Source organism: Geotrypetes seraphini, chromosome 19 (assembly GCF_902459505.1).
Source record: "Geotrypetes seraphini chromosome 19, aGeoSer1.1, whole genome shotgun sequence".
Classification (NCBI taxonomy): domain Eukaryota; kingdom Metazoa; phylum Chordata; class Amphibia; order Gymnophiona; family Dermophiidae; genus Geotrypetes; species Geotrypetes seraphini.
In genome coordinates this window covers 33619660-33640866 of record NC_047102.1, presented here as the reverse complement: position 1 = coordinate 33640866, position 21207 = coordinate 33619660, and the positions used below count along the sequence as shown (strand labels likewise).

General features: G+C 40.5%; 1 protein-coding gene across 1 annotated transcript in view; it reads left to right on the top strand.

The window, feature by feature from the left end:
* Positions 1–21207, top strand: part of LOC117352117 (mucin-5AC-like) — a 94317-nt gene that overhangs the window by 22448 nt on the left and 50662 nt on the right. The window contains exons 10-18 of the mRNA XM_033928251.1: positions 989–1115; positions 3049–3307; positions 4870–4922; positions 6420–6520; positions 9196–9347; positions 13093–13231; positions 14239–14349; positions 16379–16558; positions 19596–19835. Of these exons, the coding sequence (XP_033784142.1) occupies positions 989–1115; positions 3049–3307; positions 4870–4922; positions 6420–6520; positions 9196–9347; positions 13093–13231; positions 14239–14349; positions 16379–16558; positions 19596–19835 (1362 nt within the window). The remainder of the gene's footprint in view (positions 1–988; positions 1116–3048; positions 3308–4869; positions 4923–6419; positions 6521–9195; positions 9348–13092; positions 13232–14238; positions 14350–16378; positions 16559–19595; positions 19836–21207) is intronic.

Below are 21207 nucleotides of genomic sequence, written 5' to 3'. Positions count from 1 at the left end.
GGCACTGGAATAGGCGTGTGCTATAGGAGGCCCTACGACCTTTTAATAATTCAAGTCTGATGTTCTTCTTTCCTTGACTAGTACCTGAAAATCTGCAAATGGTTTGTGCCAATTTATAAAAGAGAGGTTTGTTTTTTTTCTTTTAAGAACATAAGAACATAAGCATTGCCTCTGCCGAGTTAGTTTTATTTTTCCTCTAACCCTACTTTTCACTTCTCTATTACCCTCCAGGTACTTTAGTTAGATTGTGAGCCTTCGGGACAGTAAGGGAATTTTTCAAGTACCTTTCTTATTTCTAATCTTAATGTATATTTTCTGTAAACCGCTTAGAACCTAACGGATGTAGCGGTATATAAGAAATAAATTACATTACATTAGACCATAGGTCCATCATGCCCAGCAGTCCGCTCCCGCGGCAGCCCCCCAGGTCAATGACCTGTAGTGATCTATTACTCAAGAGCATTTTGTCTTGTATAGTAACCCTCTAATTATACCCCTGGATCCCCTTTCCCTTCAGGAACTCGTCCAATCCCTTTTTGAAACCCCAAATCGTACTCTGCTCAACCACCTCCTCTGGAAGCGCATTCCAGGTGTCCACCACCCTCTGGGTGAAGAAGTACTTCCTAGCATTTGTTCTAAACCTATCTCCCCTCAATTTTTTTGAGTGCCCTCTAGTTTTTGTTGCCCCCGCCAGTCTGAAGAATCTGTCTCTCTCTACCTTCACTATACCCTTCATATACATATATGGTGAAAACGCAAACATTTTTTGAAGATTTTGGATAGAAACATTGTAAGTGAAGTGGGCAGAGAGTCTCTGCTATAGGCAAAAAGAGATTTGTGCTAGCCTTCATTTTTGTGGCATATTTAGGTCTTTTATGGGGGAGCTATTTAGAAGTGTTTTTATACTTCCCTGCCATTCGGAGATCTTATTGCTATTCCTATGGCATACCATGGCATTAATGGCTGATGCTGGGTTCTCTCTCCTCAGAACTGTATGTTTGATACCTGTAATTGTGAAAACAATGAGGACTGTATGTGTGCGTCCCTGTCTTCCTATGTCCGCGCCTGTACTAACAGAGGAGTCTCAGTGAGTGGCTGGAGATGGAACGTCTGTAGTAAGTGATAAAAGTGACTATATTTCTAATTTAATCAGAGATTTCTTCTTCACCAATCATGTGCTATCCCTTAGAACAGTGGTTCCCAACCCTGTTCTGGAGGACCACCAGGCCAATTGGGTTTTCAGGCAAGCCCTAATGAATATGCATGGAGCAGATTTGCATGCCTGTAACTTCCATTATATGCAAATCTCTCTCATGCATATTCATTAGGGCTAGCCTGAAAACTCAATTAGCCTGGTGGTCCTCCAGGAGCCACTGCCTTAGAATATGTTACTGGCATCTTTTTCTTGAGTATCATGAATCATCTGTATATTTCCGAGGATCACCAATTCTGAATTGTACAGCAGGAGAAATGAGATTGTTGGTTTAGATTAAGTTCTACAGAGATAGGAAGACATCGAACAGACATTCTGCCTCACTGCCACATATTGGATAGAAAAGCCTACATCTTTTATTTTCATAATCACGTAATGAGGGAGGGGAAGGGCATATCCAGCAGCTGCAAGGATATTGTACCAGAAAAGGAAAAGTCATACATACTGTATATAATGCCCCCTTTTTGTATCTCCTTGTTTATTTTTGCATTTGAATTGAGGGATGGGGTGGTACCATAGAAGAAAGAAATCAACTCCGTGTACCCAGGTGGGGGAATAATGTGTGCAGGTTTGTATAACATAGTAACAAAACAAGGAGAGAAAGGAGGTCCCAACCTAACCTGCAGTAGAAAACCAACCAAGAGCAAACAAAACAAAACTGCAGATCTGTACAAGACGTAGGCAAAATTTATTGTGACAAAATAATTATATGCAAACCCTTTTACCAATCAAGGGACCCCTGACGAAGGTTTGTCCGAAACACGGACCGTGTCGGGTCCCTTGATTGGTAAAAGGGTTTGCGTATAATTATTTTGTCACAATAAATTTCGCCTACGTCTTGTACAGATCTGCAGTTTTGTTTTGTTTGCTCTTGTATAACATAGTAACATAGTAAATGACGGCAGATAAAGACCTGAACAGTCCATCCAGTCTGCCCAGTAGCTATATCCATTAAAAATACATGATTAAATTAACTTGTCTCTTCTTTGATATTTCTGGTAACCAATGAGGAAAAGACAGTTATGACCTAACCCCATGATCCGTACCTGGATTTCTTACCCAATGTCCACCACAATTGTGATTTGTGTAACCTAGTCCAGTTCTCTCTCTAACCTTGTTCTGGGACCGGCGGCCAAGTTGCTCTCAAGCCCTTCACCATACACATATTGACAGTTTCAATCTTTGCCGTCAAACTGAGGCAGTAACACAAAATGCAGAAATGAATAGTGTCAAAGTTTGGTGCCTTGCATTAGCCGGCCAAGCAATAAAAGCAATAAAAACAAATCTCAAAATCAACACAATTAATAAAACAATTGTACAATAAACTAACCTATAAACCCATCCACCTCAGGACTGCATTACAAAAGAATAATCAATAATTATATTAAAAATGACAAAGAAATACATGACTACGGACATAAGGGGTTAATGTGTCCAAAAAAGGTTGCCAAATTGTAAGCAACAACCTTCCTTGTTTAGTTTCCCACTCAGACAATTGCATGCTTTCCATAGTCAATAAATGAATCATATGTAAGTGCCAACGGCCATATTAAGGCTTCAAGGGTCCTATCCAAAGAGATAATATGACCTTCATACCCACCAAAATTACTGTTTAAGATGGGAAACTATCCTTAAGGTTTTTAAATGGACCATACCTCCTTTTAATCTCTACAATGTGTTTTTTTTGTCACAATAGCTAATCTTTACCGTGTTATGTTTGACATTATGTGTTCCATAAAGACTCGGGAACCCAAGAACTTGGAATATATGGCAGTTTTTTATGACCAAGTGGTTAAACTATTATTAACAAATGTGTTTTCACGTTTCTTGCCAAGGCACATATATAAATAGTTGTCCCACATCACTGGTATATAGCTACAATGCCAGCTCCTGCCAGCCTACCTGCCAATCTCTGAATGAGCCTGACGTCATATGTGACATCAAGTTTCCCCCAGTTGAGGGCTGTGTTTGCAAAGAAGGAACTTATATGGATGGCAACGGAAAATGTGTACATCCATCTTTCTGCCCTTGCTACTACAAAGGATATGCTCTACCCCCAGGGGAGGTCATTACTGAAAATAACGGCATGATATGGTAAGACAACTATTCAAAAAATATGTATTTCTTTATTTCTTGTGTGATTAGTTGGGTGAGATTTACGATACTAACGATCATTATGAAGAAATGCACCCAATGTTGTATAGAATCATGGAATGACAATATTATACTGTTTGATTTCCATAAGCCTGACATTTCATATTACCAGAATTTAATTTAACCCCACCCCCTCCCCCCTTTTAAAAAACCGTAGTCAGCTTTTGGCGACGGCCACAGCGGTAACAGCTGCAATGCTCACAGAATTCCTATGAGCGTCGGAGCTGTTACTACTACAGCCAGCACTTAAAACCACGCTACAGTTTTGTAAAAAGGGGGGTTAATGCGGTATCTCATACCCCGCTAAATCTCCCAGAGGATTTGAACTAGTTACCAAAACAATTAATTTAACTTAAGCAATGGCCAAAAATCTGATCAGGTATTTTAAATTTCCCTCTCTGTATCAATGGGCTCACAGTCCATATAGATAAATCTAGAAGAGACATTCTCTAACATGGAGAACATTAAATAGAAAAATCCCCCTAAAGAGATGAACAAAAGTTATTTGATAAATCCTGGTACCCCAAATCTGTGTATACAACAAACCCCAACTGGTTAGTAATAGAACTTGAAAATCTAGACCCTCAACAGAGTGGCAAGCTGGCATGGGAAAAGGGAATCTTATAATGTACGTGAAGCTTCATTCAGACCACCAGGGGGAGAGTGTGATGCAGTGGTTAAAGCTACAGCCTCAGCCCTCCGAGGTTGTGGGTTCAAACCCTCGCTGTTTCCTCTGTTCCTGGGCACATCACTTAATCCCCCCCATTGCCCCAGACAGGGAACAATGCTTGAGCATCTGAATAAATTGGGAGAACAATAAAGTTGAATGATCAAATATAGTATAGGATTTCTAACTAAATACAGGCATGCAAGCCTCAAGTGCTGTAAACAGCAGGATATCCCTCTTGAATATGCATGAGAGATCCATACAGGTCTATGAAAGGATATATCACCTAAGTATCTAAAACAAAATTTAAAACCTACCAACATAGAAACATAATGACAACATATATGAGAAGGACCTTCCTCCATCACAGGAAAATCTGGTGGAATACCCAGGTCAGGAAACAAAAACAACCAGCCAACCAATTGGCAGTAAGAGAATGCAAACAGGAAACCAAAGAAGAGAAATACCGCAGAGCCATATTTATTGAATCACACGACAATTTGTAGTGTTCTGTACTTTACACTATACCCACATCGTCTGAAGAGTTAGAAAGGGTACAGACCCAACACGAGCTGTGTTTCAACTCTATCATCTTCCTCAGGGGTCCTAAGGATGGATTTTAGACTTACATGCAGTTGTGGATAAATAGAAAATGAGCTGAAAACGCATGTGCGCAAAGCACCCATGTTCATTTTCTATTTATCCACAACTGAGTCTAAATCTGACATCCATCTTAGATATTTTTTGTATCTGTCCTGGCAGGTATTAGTAATCCGGATGTGAATGGATTATAATCATGCAATAGTTAGGTAATATTTCTCTTCTTCTCATATAGCACCTGCACAAATGGAAGACTAGTCTGTATTGGAAGTGAGAACCCAAAACCAGGTACTCTGTTTGTTTTTTTCTTTGGTTATAAAATTATGTGTGTGTTTATCTGATTATGGAACCTGTCTCCTGACGTGCAGTGAACTACTGTATTTACCACACTCGTCAATGGAGGCATTAGGTACTAGCGCGGCAGGCGGTTTAGCGTGTGGTATTCCACGCGTTATACCGCTACCGCGCCTTTGTAAAAGGACCCCATAGTGAATGAGGTCAAGTCAAAATTAAAAAATGGAAACTTAGGGCTCCTTTTACAAAGCCTTAACGCACGGAACGCGTGATAATTTGCCATGCGCGCTAGCTGCTACCGCCTCCTTTTGAGCAGGCGGTAGATTTTCGGCTAGCACATGCGTTAAAACCACTTGCGCAGCTTAGTAAAAGGAGCCCTTAATAATAGGACAACCGTGAAACAGTTTGAAAAATATACATATTAACAGCATTGAAAGAGAGATATAATAACATACTAAAAGGGAGGCATAATAAGCACATTCAAATAACACAGATATGACGGTAATGTTTTCTACAATACAACTGAGGGGTCAAATGCATATATTAGATAGGGCTAGATGGGGGGTAAAGAGTGCTTTGGCATAAACAGATGGGAGGCATCTAGGAACTCACGTTGAGGAAGAGCTGACGCTGGTGCAAGCAGCAGGTTGGGCTTGCTGCTCGTGCCCCGAACATTAAAGAGATACGGAGGAAGGGAAGAGGACGGGGAAGGAGCAGATGGGGGGAAGGGAGGCAGACAAGAGGGTGGAAGAGGGGCACCTCTCGCCCTCGCTACAGCACAGGATGAATACTTTATTTCTTGAGCAGTTGGCCTTGCTTGGAATGCACATGCAAGGGGCAGCTTTTGGGCACACATGACGTAAGTGGGCAGGCCCAAGTGCCAGTTTATGCTAATATTCTGTAACTTAATCTGGACACTCTGATACCATTACTGAATTAACACGTTAGTAACATAGTAGATGACGGCAGATAAAGATCCGAATGGTCCATTCAGTCTGCCCAACCTGATTCAATTTAAATTTTTTCTTCTTAGCTATTTCTGGGCAAGAATCCAAAACTCTACCCAGTACTGTGCTTGGGTTCCAACTACCGAAATCTCCGTTAAAACCTACTCCAGCCCATCTACACCCTCCCAGCCATTGAAGCCCTCTCCAACCCATCCTCCACCAAACAGCCATATACAGACACAGACCGTGCAAGTCTGCCCAGTACTGGCCTTAGTTCAATATTTACTATTATTTTCTGATTCTAGATCCGCTGTGTTCCTCTAGATCCTTAGCCTTCTGCATCTTGAATTGCTCCATTTGATGATAAATTGTGTTACAAACCAGATTTGGATGAATGAAGTCATCTGGGAATAGGGATTCCTAATAGATGAGTGAAAGCGCAGGATCTGCACTCTGAATTTTCCACTAGAATGGTGATTTAATGAAGGAAGAGCATGCCTTTCTGACTTCTGACCACAGATCTTCCATCTTGCTTCCTCTCTAGACTGCATCGCTCCCATGTACTACTTCAACTGCTCCAATGCCCCTGTAAGCACCAAAGGGTCAGAGTGCCAGAAGAGCTGCCAGACCTTAAACATAGGATGTGTAAGTATAAACTGAGTGGACAGAATTGAGCAACTTCACCTTCTGAATTATATGTTGATCAGCTACATTACAAGATACATTTTGAAAGTTTTTGGACAGAAAAGGCAGCTGTCATGAGACAATCCAGTACCTGGAAGAACATCAGCAGAAGATACTGTATATGAGATGAAGAAGGGGATATTGGGCTCAATATTAAGATCATGGGAAGCAGCCCGGCTGTCTACCACGGTTGGTTGCAATCCCAGATATTCAGTGTCAGGGCCATATCCAACTACCGGCATGAATTTTTCGGATAAAGTTCACCGCCATAGCAGCCGGCCAAGTTGATATTCAGCAGCTGGTCAGCTAAGACCTAACAGTCGTAGATAGCCTTGCTTTTTAGGCAGGTCTATCTGGCCGCATGCCTTAGACGGCAAGCTCATGAATATTGGCAGTGACCTGCTATGTTGCACAACATAGCTAGGCACCGGCCAATCCGCCAAACAAGATATTCCGCGGGAGATTGCCGGCTGTCTCTCACTGAATTTCACCAGTTAGCCAGCTTGGTGGTACTTAGCCAGCAGGGAGCTCTTTATGGCCAACTAAAGCCCTCATTGACAAAGGCGCGCTAAGTGTTTTAGTGCATGCAAAATCAATGTGTGCGCTAACCGCTAACACGTCCATAGGATAACATGCACGCGTGTTTGGCGCAGCACCTTTGTAAAAGAGGGGGTAAGTGTCACTGAATATCAGGCAGATTGTGTTTTGAGTCCTGAAGAAAAAAGACTCTACTTGATAGAATGCACCCTGGTTGATAGCATCACCTCTTCACGACTTCTGTGTTTGTTTGACTTTGCTCATCGTGGCTTTTCTTTGATGATTCAGGATGCGTTTTAAACCATTTGTATATTTTCATACAATAGTCAGTGCGTACGTGCTTTCTAATAATAATAATAACAATAATAATAACTTTATTTTTGTATACCGCATTACCATGGAAGTCTCTGAGATAAGGGTTTTAGGGATAGGCTGTCATTTGCAATGACATGGGATATGTCAACCACAAATCCCATGCTGTTAACGAATGAAAACGGTCAAAAAATCATGACGTCTTGGCCTCGATTCTATAAAAAGTACCCGCTTTTAGGCACCTAGATCTCCAGGTCTCAATCTTACATTAACTTCGGGAAATTATTAAAAACTCATCTCTTTACGAAGAATTCTTAGTATCTCAACTAAGAATTACATTTCCATTTTTTCTCCTTGAATTCTTTATATAGATTGTCATTTCCCCGACTATGCATAGTTCGCTTTCTTGTAAACCGCACTGAGCTGTGAGGTTGAAGCGGTATATAAGATTACTGTTATGCCTGGCCAATCTAGACACTTTGGCCCAAATTCTGTAACCAGCGCCTAAAGTTGGCACCTATTTTGGAGCCACCCAACTAGATAGGCGCCTATCTAAATTGAATTGAGCTTTTTAATCAGCACTGATTGAAACCTAGGCGCCTATCAAGAAAGTACGATTCTGTAACAAGGCGCCTCTAAAAATTTAGGCAGCTTTCGAAAAAGATAGGCGCGATGCATGCTAGGCCTGGGCGTGGCTATGTGTTAGGCGCCTTCTTGCAGAATCACCGCTCTTAAGCGTGCTTAAGCGCTCACATGGGAGCCTAACTTTGAGTTGTGCCTAGAGCTGGCCTATTTAATGGGCGCCTCCAAAAATAGGTGCCGCTCAGCGTGATTCACTAAGCAGCACCCAATTGTGCTTGAATCGCGCTGAACGGTGCCTATATCAGCGCCTGCCTTTTGGGCGCTTATTAATAGAATTTGCCACTTTATTTTTTAATTGGTCCAGTCAGTGCTGTTAATTCAACAGTGCCATTAAAAACTAATTTCCAGTGCCTACCTCTACATCAAGATGCCTACCGGTGCCTAACCAAGAAGTAGGCTTGGCTCGGGCCGGAATTTAGGCATGAATATAGTTAGGCGCTGGTAGGCGCCTACTTTAGGTGCCAGTATTTTAGGCCAAGAAAACCTTGGCCTAATATACCGGCACCTAAGTTTACGACAATTACCGGCATCTAACTCGAGTTAGGCGTCACTAAGTGTGATTCTATAAATGACGCCTATCTTTGAATGATGTGCGATAAGTGCCATTTTCATAGGCGCCTATTGAGTTAGATGCCATTTATAGAATCAGGCCCTTCCTTTCCTGGGGGGAGGGTGGGGAAGTATGCGAGAATTGTTTCTCCACAACCCATGCATAAACTGTGTGTCCTTAATAATGAGGTTGTTTATTGTTCCACGTATACACCATACAAAAATATTCTGGTTATAAAGCTTAATTCATTGAATTTGGCAGTCTTGTATTGTTAATTCTAACTATGAAATTTTACTGAGTATACCCAGAAGCTTCCAGAAGGGTGGCGGGAGTGGTTAAAGCTACAGCCTCAGCACCCTGAGGTTGTGGGTCCAAACCCACACTGCTCCTTGTGACCCTGGGCAACTCACTCAATCCCCCCCATTGCCCCAGGTACATTAGATAGATTGTGAGCCTGACAAGACAGGAAAAATGCTTGAGTACCTGAATAAATTCATGTAAACCATTCTGAGCTCCCCTGGGAGAACAGTTTAGAAGATTGAATAAATAAAATAAGTGAAATGATTGCTTCTTCTTTCAATCCAATTCTTTACAGTATGCCTCCCACTGTGTCTCTGGCTGCATGTGCCCTCAAGGACTGGTAACTGATGGCATGGGTGGCTGTATCCTTCCTGACAACTGTCCATGCATTCATAATGAGAAAGCCTATCGACCCGGAGAACAGATCAGAGTCCAGTGTAATATCTGGTATGCTCGGAACTACTCTGCGATTCCTTATGGATGGGTAACTGGAATCATGAGAATGAGTGCATAATATAATATAAAGGGAAAATATTAGATTTGTGCAGTCCTTTCCGTATGTTGTTTATGAGAATGTTCACTTTCTTCTGTTTTTTTCCCAATGTTGTAGTCATGAAAGCAATGTGATTATGAGCGTCCACTCTTTCAAGAAAGTGCATGAGTTCCTGAGCATGTGCACATACGTGACGAGTGGCGCACTGTTCCCATGTCAATATAAAGCAGAAGACCAACAAGTGGGGAAAGGGAGATGTTTCTAAGCCGGATTCAATGATTACCATGTTGAAACTTTACTTATAATAAAGACCCAGTTTAGAAACATCTCCTTTTCTCCACTTGTTGGTCTTCTGGTGCACGTGCAATGAACCATTGCACATGTGCAACTAGTGTATGCTGCAATCAGGAAAAATTCTTAGAATTGGCTGGGACAGGGGTGGACCACCAGGGATTTAAAAGGTACACTGGGGAGGGGGAGGGAGGTAAAAGTTAGTAGAGTCGGCCAGGACAGGGGTGGGAGGGATCCCTCCTGTCCTGGCCCACCGCTGGACCACCAGGTCTCACAGCAGGCTCGGTAGAGGCCTGCAACAGGTTCAGGAGGGGGGACAGGTCAGCACTGACCTGAATATAAACGGAGATCCCCATTTTTGGACCCTTTTTTGTCCCCAAAATCTCGGTTTATATATATATATATATATATAGTATGTCCAGTGCAAAAATTTAGGTGCAGATTGGCATTATTCTATAATTTGAGAATCACCGCGCAAGCTAGCCAAGCCTTGCTTCTGGCAATTTTTGCTTTGACTCTCTGCCTGCCTAGTTCTTCCTCTTGACAAAGATTGTTATCGAAACACGGCCTGTGTTGAGGAAGAGTGAGAAGACTGGCTGCCTTTTTGGCCTTTAGCTTTTGCTATTGAATCTGCACCTGCACTTTAGTGAAACATTGTTGAATCTTCATCAAACTTGCACTTGCACTTCAGTGGTCTTTTTTGGACTCATTTCATATGGATTTCTTCATTCTTGCTGGATGGCTTAGGATTTTCACCTACTGCCTTAGCTTCATTACAGATGCTACTCAAGTTGAAGTTAAACTTTTTCAAGCTAAGTGACTTATGAATTTTCATTTTATGAACAGAGTGAACTCCTTTGCATGTCTCGATATTTGTATTTATAATTGTTTTTAGGATATTGCTTGTTCAGTCTTTGTATGTGTATGTCCTTTGTTGAAGTTTTGATGATAGTAATAAAATTCTTTATGTAGATGAATTTCTGTTGATAGTAATAAAATTTCTAGTGGATTTATAAATTAGATTATTTATTTAGAAGTATTACATCAACATTATGTGAGATTGAATTGAGAATGTGTTTCTTAGAGGTGATTCTTCGTGTGGATTGAAGAGAAGACTGGCCATATCTGGTGTTCTAATCTTGGCATTACAGGTTCTGTTACGAGTGTTAGTTTCCTGGTTTGTGGGATGATTGGTATGTAGCGAGCTTGATCATCTGTCAAGAGGGGAGAGATGGTTTGTGTCTTGTTAGTTTCTGTTGGTCGTAGCCTGTTGTTTTATGGAGAGGAGTAAGTTATTTTCCAAATAGATAAGTTTTTAGGCCTTTATGAAAGTTTTGGTAGGAGGAGTTGTTCCTTCATTAATGGTAAAGGATTCTAGCATTTTGCTGCCTGGTGTGGAAAGGTTGTAGATTGAAGAGTTTTGTATTTGATTCCTCTGGGATTTGGGAATCTTATTCTCATATGGTTGCTGATCAAGTCATATTTGTCATTGGGTGGTATTTCTATCAAATTCAACGTGTAGTCTGGTATTTTGCCATGGAAGATTAAAAAGATCAATGTAAATAGTTTAAAAATACACCTTGCTTTGAAGGGGGGCCAGTATAGGTTGAGGTACAGGGGTGTCACTTTGTCATATTTAGTTTTTGAGAAAATAAGTCTGGCTGCTACATTTTGAATGGTTTGTAGGTTTTTTTCATATATTTTCTTTGCATCCTACATAAAGGACATTGTGATAATGTAGTTGAGATAGTACCAACAGAACATAACATAATATCATGCTTATTAACCGCGTAACCTTAAATTCAACACGATTTACAAAAAACTATAAACAAGGAACAATATTATTAAGAACAGAATAAGTTATTTAACCAAGTATTTTGAAAAAAGATAAGTTTTCAGCTGAATTCTAAAATATTTGTAGGAATAAGCAGTAAGCAACAATGATTGGAATTCTTTATCATAGGTAGCTACCTAAAATGTCAAAGTATGATCAAGAAATTTCTTACTTTTACAGCCTTGTACAGAGGGAAAATTAAACAAGGCGTGAGATTTTCGACTATGTTTGTACAATGCTATGGAGAATCTATTAACCAGATAGAGCGGAGCAGTGCCATACAAAACCTTGTAACCAAAACAGTCCAACTTAAACAAAAAACGAGCCTCTATTGGCAACCAATGGAACTTGCAATAAAACAGCGCAACATGGTCATACTTCTTCAGTTTTTATGTGATTTAATTTTGAGCCTGTTGTTAACCAATCAGCAATTTAGCAGAAATAGGTTGTTAACTTGCCAGTGAGCGAAAGTTGAAAGGGAGAAGTTGGATATCATCTGTGTAGATGATAAAGGTGAATCCAAGAGATTGAAGCATACTTTCTGGCCTGCTGGTTGTAGTTTGATCTTAATTGTTAAATCTTTCTTTATTATTATTATTATTTCATCTTTATTCATTTTCAAATTTGCATCACCAAACAAAAAAATTAGAGATTTAACAGAAATTATAGAAATATCTTAAACATCAGTTTACAATCCAAAAAGCATTTATACTACTTACGTCCACAATTAAACAAAGTGATTATGATCCAAGATTTAGGAAAAAGAAAAGAAATCTCAATAGTATTTAAAGGACTCAACTTTGAAAGGATGCAGCGAGACCTCCCTCCCAGCCAGTCAAAACAGCGAACGTATAGGATTTACCGTATAACATTAATTCCATCCTTAGCAAATAAAAATTCCTCAAGTTGCCTAGGTTCAAAGAACTATATAGCAATTGCAAGGAAATCTCAACACAAAATTAGCAGATATTGCCTGAATCCGAAGGGCCATGAAGGCTTTATGCCTTTTCTGTGTATCCCATACTAAATCAGGAAAAGCTCTTAGTTTAGATCATAGAAACTGTGAGTCCAAGTTCCTAAAGGAAAGCTTGAACACATTCATGCAGTCAAGTTTGAATGCAAAAGTCACCAATAATGTAGTTCTACTGGTAACAACCTCCAGAGAGGACTCCGAAAAGGCCTTAAGTCCCAGGAGTTGCTCTTTTTCAGCTGTAGCCTCTAAATTAGCCAAAGTACTCCGGGTCTGGAGATAAATCTTATCAAATACGGTTTGGGGGTTTGGGTTTCAAAAAGGGATTGGACGAGTTCCTGAAGGGTAAGGGAATCCAGGGGTACAATTAGAGGGTTACTATACAAGACAAAATGCTCTTGAGTAATAGATCACTACAGGTCATTGACCTGGGGGGGGGGGGGGCCGCCGCGGGAGCGGACTGCTGGGCATGATGGACCTATGGTCTGACTCGGCAGAGGCCATGCTTATGTGCTTATGATTGTCAGCAATACTTAGTATTAGTGAGTGATGGAAAATTGAGTGAAGCTAAAAGAAATCCTTATATTTTTGCCTTCTTTTCTAGTACATGTAAGAACCGGATATGGAAGTGTACTGCTAAAATGTGCCTGGGAACCTGTGCAGTGTATGGAGAAGGGAACTACATAACTTTTGACAGTAAACACTATCATTTCAATGGTGACTGTGAATACACATTGGCCCAGGTAATAATCTGTGGTCTTGGAATGAACTTTGGTATGTTACTCATCAATCTAACTCTTCAATCCAATCTCAAGACTGATTTTTTTCCTTTACTCCTAATCTACTTCCTGCCTTAGGCTTTATAGATTTCCCATTTATTTTTCAATTCATACACAGGAGTCCTTTTACTAAAACGTAGCACATTCTGAGATGGTGTTTCCCGACTTGGCCCTTGCCAGTCAGGTTTTAAGGCTATCATGAATATGCATGAAATTGATTTGCATATGTTGCCTCCATTCTGTGCAAATCTCTTCCATGCAGATATCCTGAAACCTGACTGGCAGGGAAGTACTTCAGGACGGACTTGGGAAACACTGCACTAAGGGCCCCCTTTTATAAAGCTGTGGTAAATGCCCCAAAGCCCACTCAATTGCTTTGGGCTTCGGCCCTGAGGGATATTATCATGCACTGCACGCTGCATGTCCATTTTTATACCTCTGAGTCCCATGCACTAAACTTTAGTAAAAGTACCCACAGATCCTTGTTTGCTAGAATCTTATGTTTGTAATGACATGGCAAATTTTAAACTTCTTCCTTTCATTTCAGATTAAAAATGGAAGTAATGGGTTGCTTCATATCGTTTTTAACCTGAAACAAAAGGAAAAAATTAGACTTTTTTTTTTTTTTTTTTGGGGGGGGGGGGGGTGATTCTCATATCATTGATTCTGTGTCACTTCATATCAATTTTATCCTGAAATGAAAGGGAAAAAAATGCAAAATTCTGGGACTTTTGTGGACTGTTGTTCTTCTTATGTTCTTATTCTCCTACTTTCATTTTGAGAAGTGCTTCAAAATCCACATACAAACTCCGCTAGTATTGACGTGGTTTTGAACGCATTTCTTTCGGTGTATACCATCTTTGTAATATCATTGCAGAGTGTTATGACTGATTTAATATATTGAAAATCTCTAGAATTATCCCTTCTATTCTTCAGAGGCCAGCAATAATGCAACGTTTCATTGTAACTAGGACTACTGTGGAAATCACCCGAAGACTGGAACCTTCCGGCTGATCATTGAGAATATCCCCTGTGGCACAACTGGAACCAGCTGTTCTAAATCTGTTAAGCTCTTCCTTCGCGTGAGTAGCTTTGCTGCTAGGGGAACTGTGTTCCAGCTATGTCCTTGGATATCTATGGCCTCCTTTTACGACACAGCGCAAATGTCAGGTTGTCGGGGTCAAATTCTTTTTCACTGGTCTCTAAAATAACCCTCCTTTTTTTCTTCTCTATTCAACATGTTTCTTAACATTCTTTGTGCAATTACTTATAAAAAAAAAAATCCACCACGATACGAATGTAATTATACAGGGACAGTCCAATGCACTTATCTTAGAGCAGCTGAATGAGACCCGTTTCACCAAACTTACGGCTTCATCAGGGATTCCAATGTGAAATGCGTAGACTCTTACTTCCATATTTAAATCTCACTTCACTCTGACTGCATTTAATTCCCCTTTCACTTCTGAAAGCCCCAGTTGGCTGGGTGTGCCCTGAACATTGGGTAGAAAACCCTGATTTAGGCGCCCAGATGTTGTGTGATGAGACCCTGTTCTATAACAGCATCTGGGTGTCCAAATTCCATTATAGAATTCCAGCGTAACCCAGTATTAGTGCAATTTAGATTTACGTGGCCATATGTTGTACCGCCTGTACAGCTGGTGTTAATAGAGATACATATACTGTATACAGTAGGGATGTGGGCAGCTTAAAGTAATTCTGTAAGTTACATGCATAAATGGGAGATATGCCTATGCCTAGCTGGTTTTAAGAAAGGTTTAGACAAGTTCCTGGAGGAAAAGTCCATAGTCTGTTATTGACAAAGACAGGGGGGAAGCCGCTGCTTGCCCTGGATCGGTAACATGGAATATTGCTACTCCTTAGGTTTTGGTCAAGTACTAGTGGCCTGGATTGGCCACCGTGAGAATGGGCTACTGAGTTTGATGGACCATTGGTCTAACCCAGTAAGGCTATTCTTATGCTCTTATGCTCCACCTATGTGTATGACCTCCTGCATTTGCACACTCTGGCCCAAATTCTATATATGAAGCAGGTACCCTTTAAGTTCTGAGCAATCAAAAAGCAAATTTGTTGAAGAACCTGACATAGTCAGTGTTTCGGCATATCCGTCTCCATCAGGGATCAATCGATAAAGGCCCCTTGTGCTTCCTGTTTGGTCTGTACTTTGATTCCCTCTCCATTTTGATTGTTTGACCAAATTCTATATATGGCATGTGCAAATCAGCGCACATAGCAAATTTGTGCGAGCAATTTAATTATTTATAATTTAATTTACAATTATCAGCGCTGGCTGGCTTCTTACATTAAAGGAGCCAATCAGTGCCGATAATTGTCAATTAACACCTAATAATTGATGCTAATTGACACTAATTAGGAGCTATCTGCACAACTTTGTAGATGCATTCTATAAAGTATGCGCCTCCAAAGTGTGTGTCCCTTCTAGTATGTAAATCTCAAAAGGGGGTGTGGCCAGGAGTGGAGCATGAGAGGATCATGGGTGTTCCTAAAAGTTAAGCACACTCTTATACTATAGAATATGCCTGATCCATGCACAACTTAGACACAGGTAGTTAGACCTAGTTTTCTTGGGCCAAAATGGCTATGTCTAAATATTATGCGGAAGCATCAGATTGGACCCCGGAAGAAGGTTGTCCATAACCGAAACATGGATTCCATACCACAAAACTCTCACTGTATACTATATGGATTTACCAATTGCTCTACATTGCTTTTAATTGTGAAGGCTTTTTAAAAAACTTTCAGATCAAGTTCATCGACTCCACAGTTTTGTTTTTTGCTTGATTTTCTCTATTTTTCTGTGGAACATTTTGGTGGTGGGGGGGGAGGGGGGGTTTGGCTTGCCTTGGGCCTAACATTGGGCACCATTTACTGACTCCAAATAAGCACCTTTTGATATGTAAAAATAGGCCACTGCTATATAATTATCTTCCTTCTATTTTAATTTGGCTCTTCAATCATATCTGTACCACTGTGACAAGTGCCCCATGATAATGTAGACTATTCTCACTGGTAAAGGGTTCTTGTACTCTTTTCAATCATTTCTAATCACTTTTCTGCATTCTCTGTCAGAGCTACAAGTTGTTGCTCAGCGATGAGGAAGTCAAAGTGATTGAGAGGGGTAGAGGAGAGGAGGCGCCATATAAAATCCGTCAGATGGGCATCTATTTGGTAATCGAGGTCAACATTGGATTGATTGTCATATGGGACAAGAAGACTGTCATTTTCATCAAACTTACTTCAAGTTTTAAGGTAAGATTTAGGAAGCAAGTACAAACCATGGGTTTTTATTTATTCTCCTCTTCTGCATATAATACAATTAGAGATTGATATTCAAAGGGTTAATGCTCCCGACTATGAGGCATCTTTACTAAGCTGTGTTAGGTCCTAATGTGCAACCAACACAGCAAAAATGTCACTTGTAGTTCAGATTCCCAGATCATCTGGAAACCTGGAACAGGTATAGGGGACACTTGAACCATGTACTTATAGAAGGAGGTAAAAACAAAAAACAATCTGCAGACTTCTATGTACCAGATGCAGGCAATGTTTATTATACCAAATATTTTATGCAGTTGAAAATACCACCTTATAACAACCAAGGGACCTGACACGGTCCGTGTTTTGGAAAACACTCCTTCCTCAGAGGTCCATGGTTGCTAAGGTATAAAGTAAACCGCAATAAAAGGTATAAAACAGCCGTCTGTATGGTATTCTTCTCCACTTTTTTTTTTTACTAGTTTTGCGTCGCAAACTCTAAGTGGAGAAGGATACCATACAGACGGCTGTTATATAGGGTCAATGGTCATTGTGATATAATCTAGCTGCCCCCACTATGTTAGATGGAGAGGGGACCATCTGTCATATAAGGAAGATACAACTTCAAATAGATCTTGATTCTTTGTCAAAGTAGTTTCCAAATCAGTATAAAATTTGATACCCAAGTCTGCTGCCTCTGGAGAGAGAACATAAGAACATAAGAACATAAACAATGCCTCTGCTGGGTCAGACCTGAGGTCCATCTTGCCCAGCAGTCCGCTCACGCGGCGGCCCAACAGGTCCAGGACCTGAGCAGTAATCCTCTATTTATACCCTTCTATTCCCTTTTCCAGCAGAAAAATGTCCAATCCTCTCTTAAATCCCAGTACTGTATTCTGCCCTATAACGTCCTCTGGAAGCGCATTCCAAGTGTCCACCACACGTTGGGTAAAGAAGAACTTCCTGGCATTTGTATTGAATCTGTCCCCTTTCAACTTTTCCGAATGGCCTCTTGTTCTTTTATTTTTTGAAAGTTTGAAGAATCTGTCCCTCTCTACTCTCTCTATGCCCCTCATGATCTTATAAGTCTCTATCATATCCCCTCTAAGTCTCCTCTTCTCCAGGGAGCAAAAACTTTTAATGAAAGGAGCTCCGAAACCCATCCATGACATAATAGAGAATAAATATTCCCACTCCACTCTGTCAAAGGCCTTCTCAGCATCCAAAGATACCGATTTTGCAGCCTGTAACAAGTGACAGAACATTCTGGTATTAGCAGAAGAATAATGAGGATCCATGTGAATCAAGTGGCCCAGCAACTGTTGAAGTCTTATAGCCAAAATCTTTGCATATAATTTGCAATCTATATTAATAAGGGAAATGGGTCTGTAATTCTTTACAGAGAACAGATCCCTACTGGATTTTTCCAGCATAATTTAGGCTTCAGCAAAGGTCCCATTCATTTCCTCAGACTCAATAAAAGATTGATATAGAGACTGTAAATGTAATGTAATTTATTTCTTATATACCGCTACATCCGTTAGGTTCTAAGCGGTTTACAGAAAATATACATTAAGATTAGAAATAAGAAAGGTACTTGAAAAATTCCCTTACTGTCCCGAAGGCTCACAATCTAACTAAAGTACCTGGAGGGTAATAGAGAAGTGAAAAGTAGAGTTAGAGGAAAAATAAAAATAAAATAAACATTTTAACAAGACAGCACTGATCTAAATACTTTGGAAGGTAGAAGAGAAGAGAGAAAGGAATAGAAGCAGAAGGGGGAGAAATTTAAATGATAGAAATAGAACAAAACAAAGACAAAAGGCAAAACAATAGATAAGATTAAAGATAAATCATAAGCTGGAAAGAAAAATAAAATAAAACTTTGTCTTCAATCCATGGTTTCAGCGTCAGTGATGAAGTGAAGCAAGTAAGTTTAGGAGGAGCGATTGACGTTTCCAGAAAGGGCTTCTTCAGGGAAGAGATTTGGCAGACAGTCCCAGGATGCCTATGTCTCCTCCCCTGCGATGTTCTCCCATCCATGCATTCCCTCCCAGACACACTGCCCATGCCCCAGCCGCTCCAAGGAGGCTGCCCCAGATGAGGCCCACGGTGAATGAGAAACAAATTTGTTTTTAAAACTTTTGTAGAATTCAGCAGTAAAACCATCTGCTCCAGGAGATTTCCAGTGAGACTGTACTCCAGTAGAATTATAGATTTCAGGAGAGGTGATCGGAACATCCAGGGTATGTAGAGTGTCATCCATTCATTCAAATCCAGGAAGCGAGGAGAGAAACGGGGGTATGACCTGAGAGGGAATAGTCACCTCTGAAGTATAGATGTGAGAATAAAAGTCCCAAAATATCAATAAATTCTGAGTCATCAGTGCAAACCTCTTTATTAGCCATATGCAAGCCTGATGCACATTGTCTAGAACAATGACCATTGAGACATGAAGCCAACATTCTACCCATTTTATTGTTATCCAAATAATATTGCGGGGGTGGAACAGGCCGGGACCAGATATCTTCTTTTTTTAAAAAAGAGGAAATCTGGTAACCCTAGTCAGGGCAGATGGTTGCCATAACTCCAGCATTTACTACAAAGGTCATGCATTTACAACATCTTAAATTTTCACTTAGGTTAAGTGCAGTAAGTGCAAAACTTAATACAATTTAGTAAATAAGCCCCTAAATTGACAAAGTTACCCTGTGACTGCAGGAAACCTGTCCAAATGACCTGGACTAAAAATTAGCCTGGTTCAAGTCTAACTTTGAAGCAAGTGCACATCCCTTTAACAGATCTGTGACTCTCCTTAATAACCTGAAGTGGTGATGTTGCTGCAAATTAATCTGAGAAGCTTCCAGGAGTCAACTGTTGTCCCCACCCTCTGGAATCTGGCTAACAAATACCCAAATGCTGGGTATTACTGCTGAATAATAGCTGTCCTCTTCCCTATGAATGTGAGTACAATTGAAATAGCTGAGATAAACCACCATATTTCAAAATGTGTTTTGTTTTCTCTGTGCAGGGAAAGGTTTGCGGCCTGTGTGGGAACTTTGATGGGAATGAAATGAATGATTTCACAACAAGGAATCAGGCCATTGTCAGTAATGTATTAGAGTTTGGAAACAGTTGGAAACTCTCGCCTAACTGCCCGGATGCCATGGACATTAGGAACCCATGCTCCGTGAACCCGTACAGGAAGTCCTGGGCACAAAAGCAATGCAGCCTCATCACGAGCAAAGTGTTTGCTACATGTCATGCTCAGGTACTCCATTCCAAATCTAAATTCTAGCTGAGGATAAAACCTTGTATTTTCGATAAAATAAATAGTTTTCTTAGCTTTTGTTACAAGAGTTGTAAGCACTAATTAATGATATTAACAGGTACAAGTCCACTACCTTCTGGCCACTATTAATTCACACTTGAAATTAGCGGGTCAAAAGTAGAACGGGTCAAAAGTAGAACGTGCTCGGATATAAAGAAAAACAATCCTATCAGCAACCTAATCTGGGAAAAAAAACGCCACTTCTATTATGCTGTACATTTCATAGTCGCAATGTCCCAGGACTATGAACTGTAAAGCATAACAGAAGTGGGTTTTCTTTTTTCAGATTAGGTTGCTGATAGGATTGTTTTCTTTATATCCGAGCACGTTCTAATAACTTGGCGCTAGTCTCCCTGATGAAAGCTTTTTGTGCTGATGGTGCGTAAGGTGGTGGTCGGGCCTTTTATGAGCTCACCTGTTGCCTGAGGCTTTTTCTTTCGTCATAAGGGTGAATTCAGCATTTGCAGTGGAGAGTTCTATTTTTGTTATACAGTTTTGTATTTTCCTCCACTACTCATTGTTAGGGTTTGTTTCCTATTCAGAAGAGGGGTCAGGAACTGTAGAGTCTCTTAGAGTGTGACAGCTGACAGTCCTAGACTGAATTTTCTCTTCCAAGTCTTCTTCTGCTGTAGGACACCACCACTGGTTAGAAAGAGATGGGAGTATTTTCTTTCTCTCACCTCACTTGCCTATAGAAGCGTAACATTTAAATATAGACCTTGTCAGGCTAGATGGAACTACCCCAAGAAAGCTACAGGGTCCTGTGTAGTAAATAGAGAATCTAAGCTGGAGGGGAAGAAGTGGATCAAGAAATATTATAGTGGAAATCAAGTTTTTGTGAGGAACATGAAGGTAAAGGAAGAGCTTTTCTGGGGTTGTGGTATGGGGGGAATAGGGAAAGGAGCTAAGGAGAAAAGAAGATGAAGGGAGAAGACATGAAGATTGAGAGGAAGGATGAAAGAAAGAGGTAAAAGAGAAACTAGGAATGACATCTGTAGATGGACGAAGAATGGGCAAACTAGGGGGAAGCCTAAGAGATAAGAACATGGAGGGCTTAGGCTCCACAGCCACTGTTTTCATTTTGCATCAGAATCTAAATTGACAAACCATTTCTTTTATGTTGTCTTCTTTCTCTGTTCTTGTCTCTTTTGTGCATCCTTATATTTCTCTCCTGCACTTTAGAATGCAATTTTGACTGACGTAATGGATGCAGCTCTTTAAATTCAGCAGCTGTAGCGCAGGTGGACAGGAGGTTTTTGCCAGTGACACTAACCAACCCTCTTAAGTTAGAAGAGGTTTTCCCCAAAGGGGT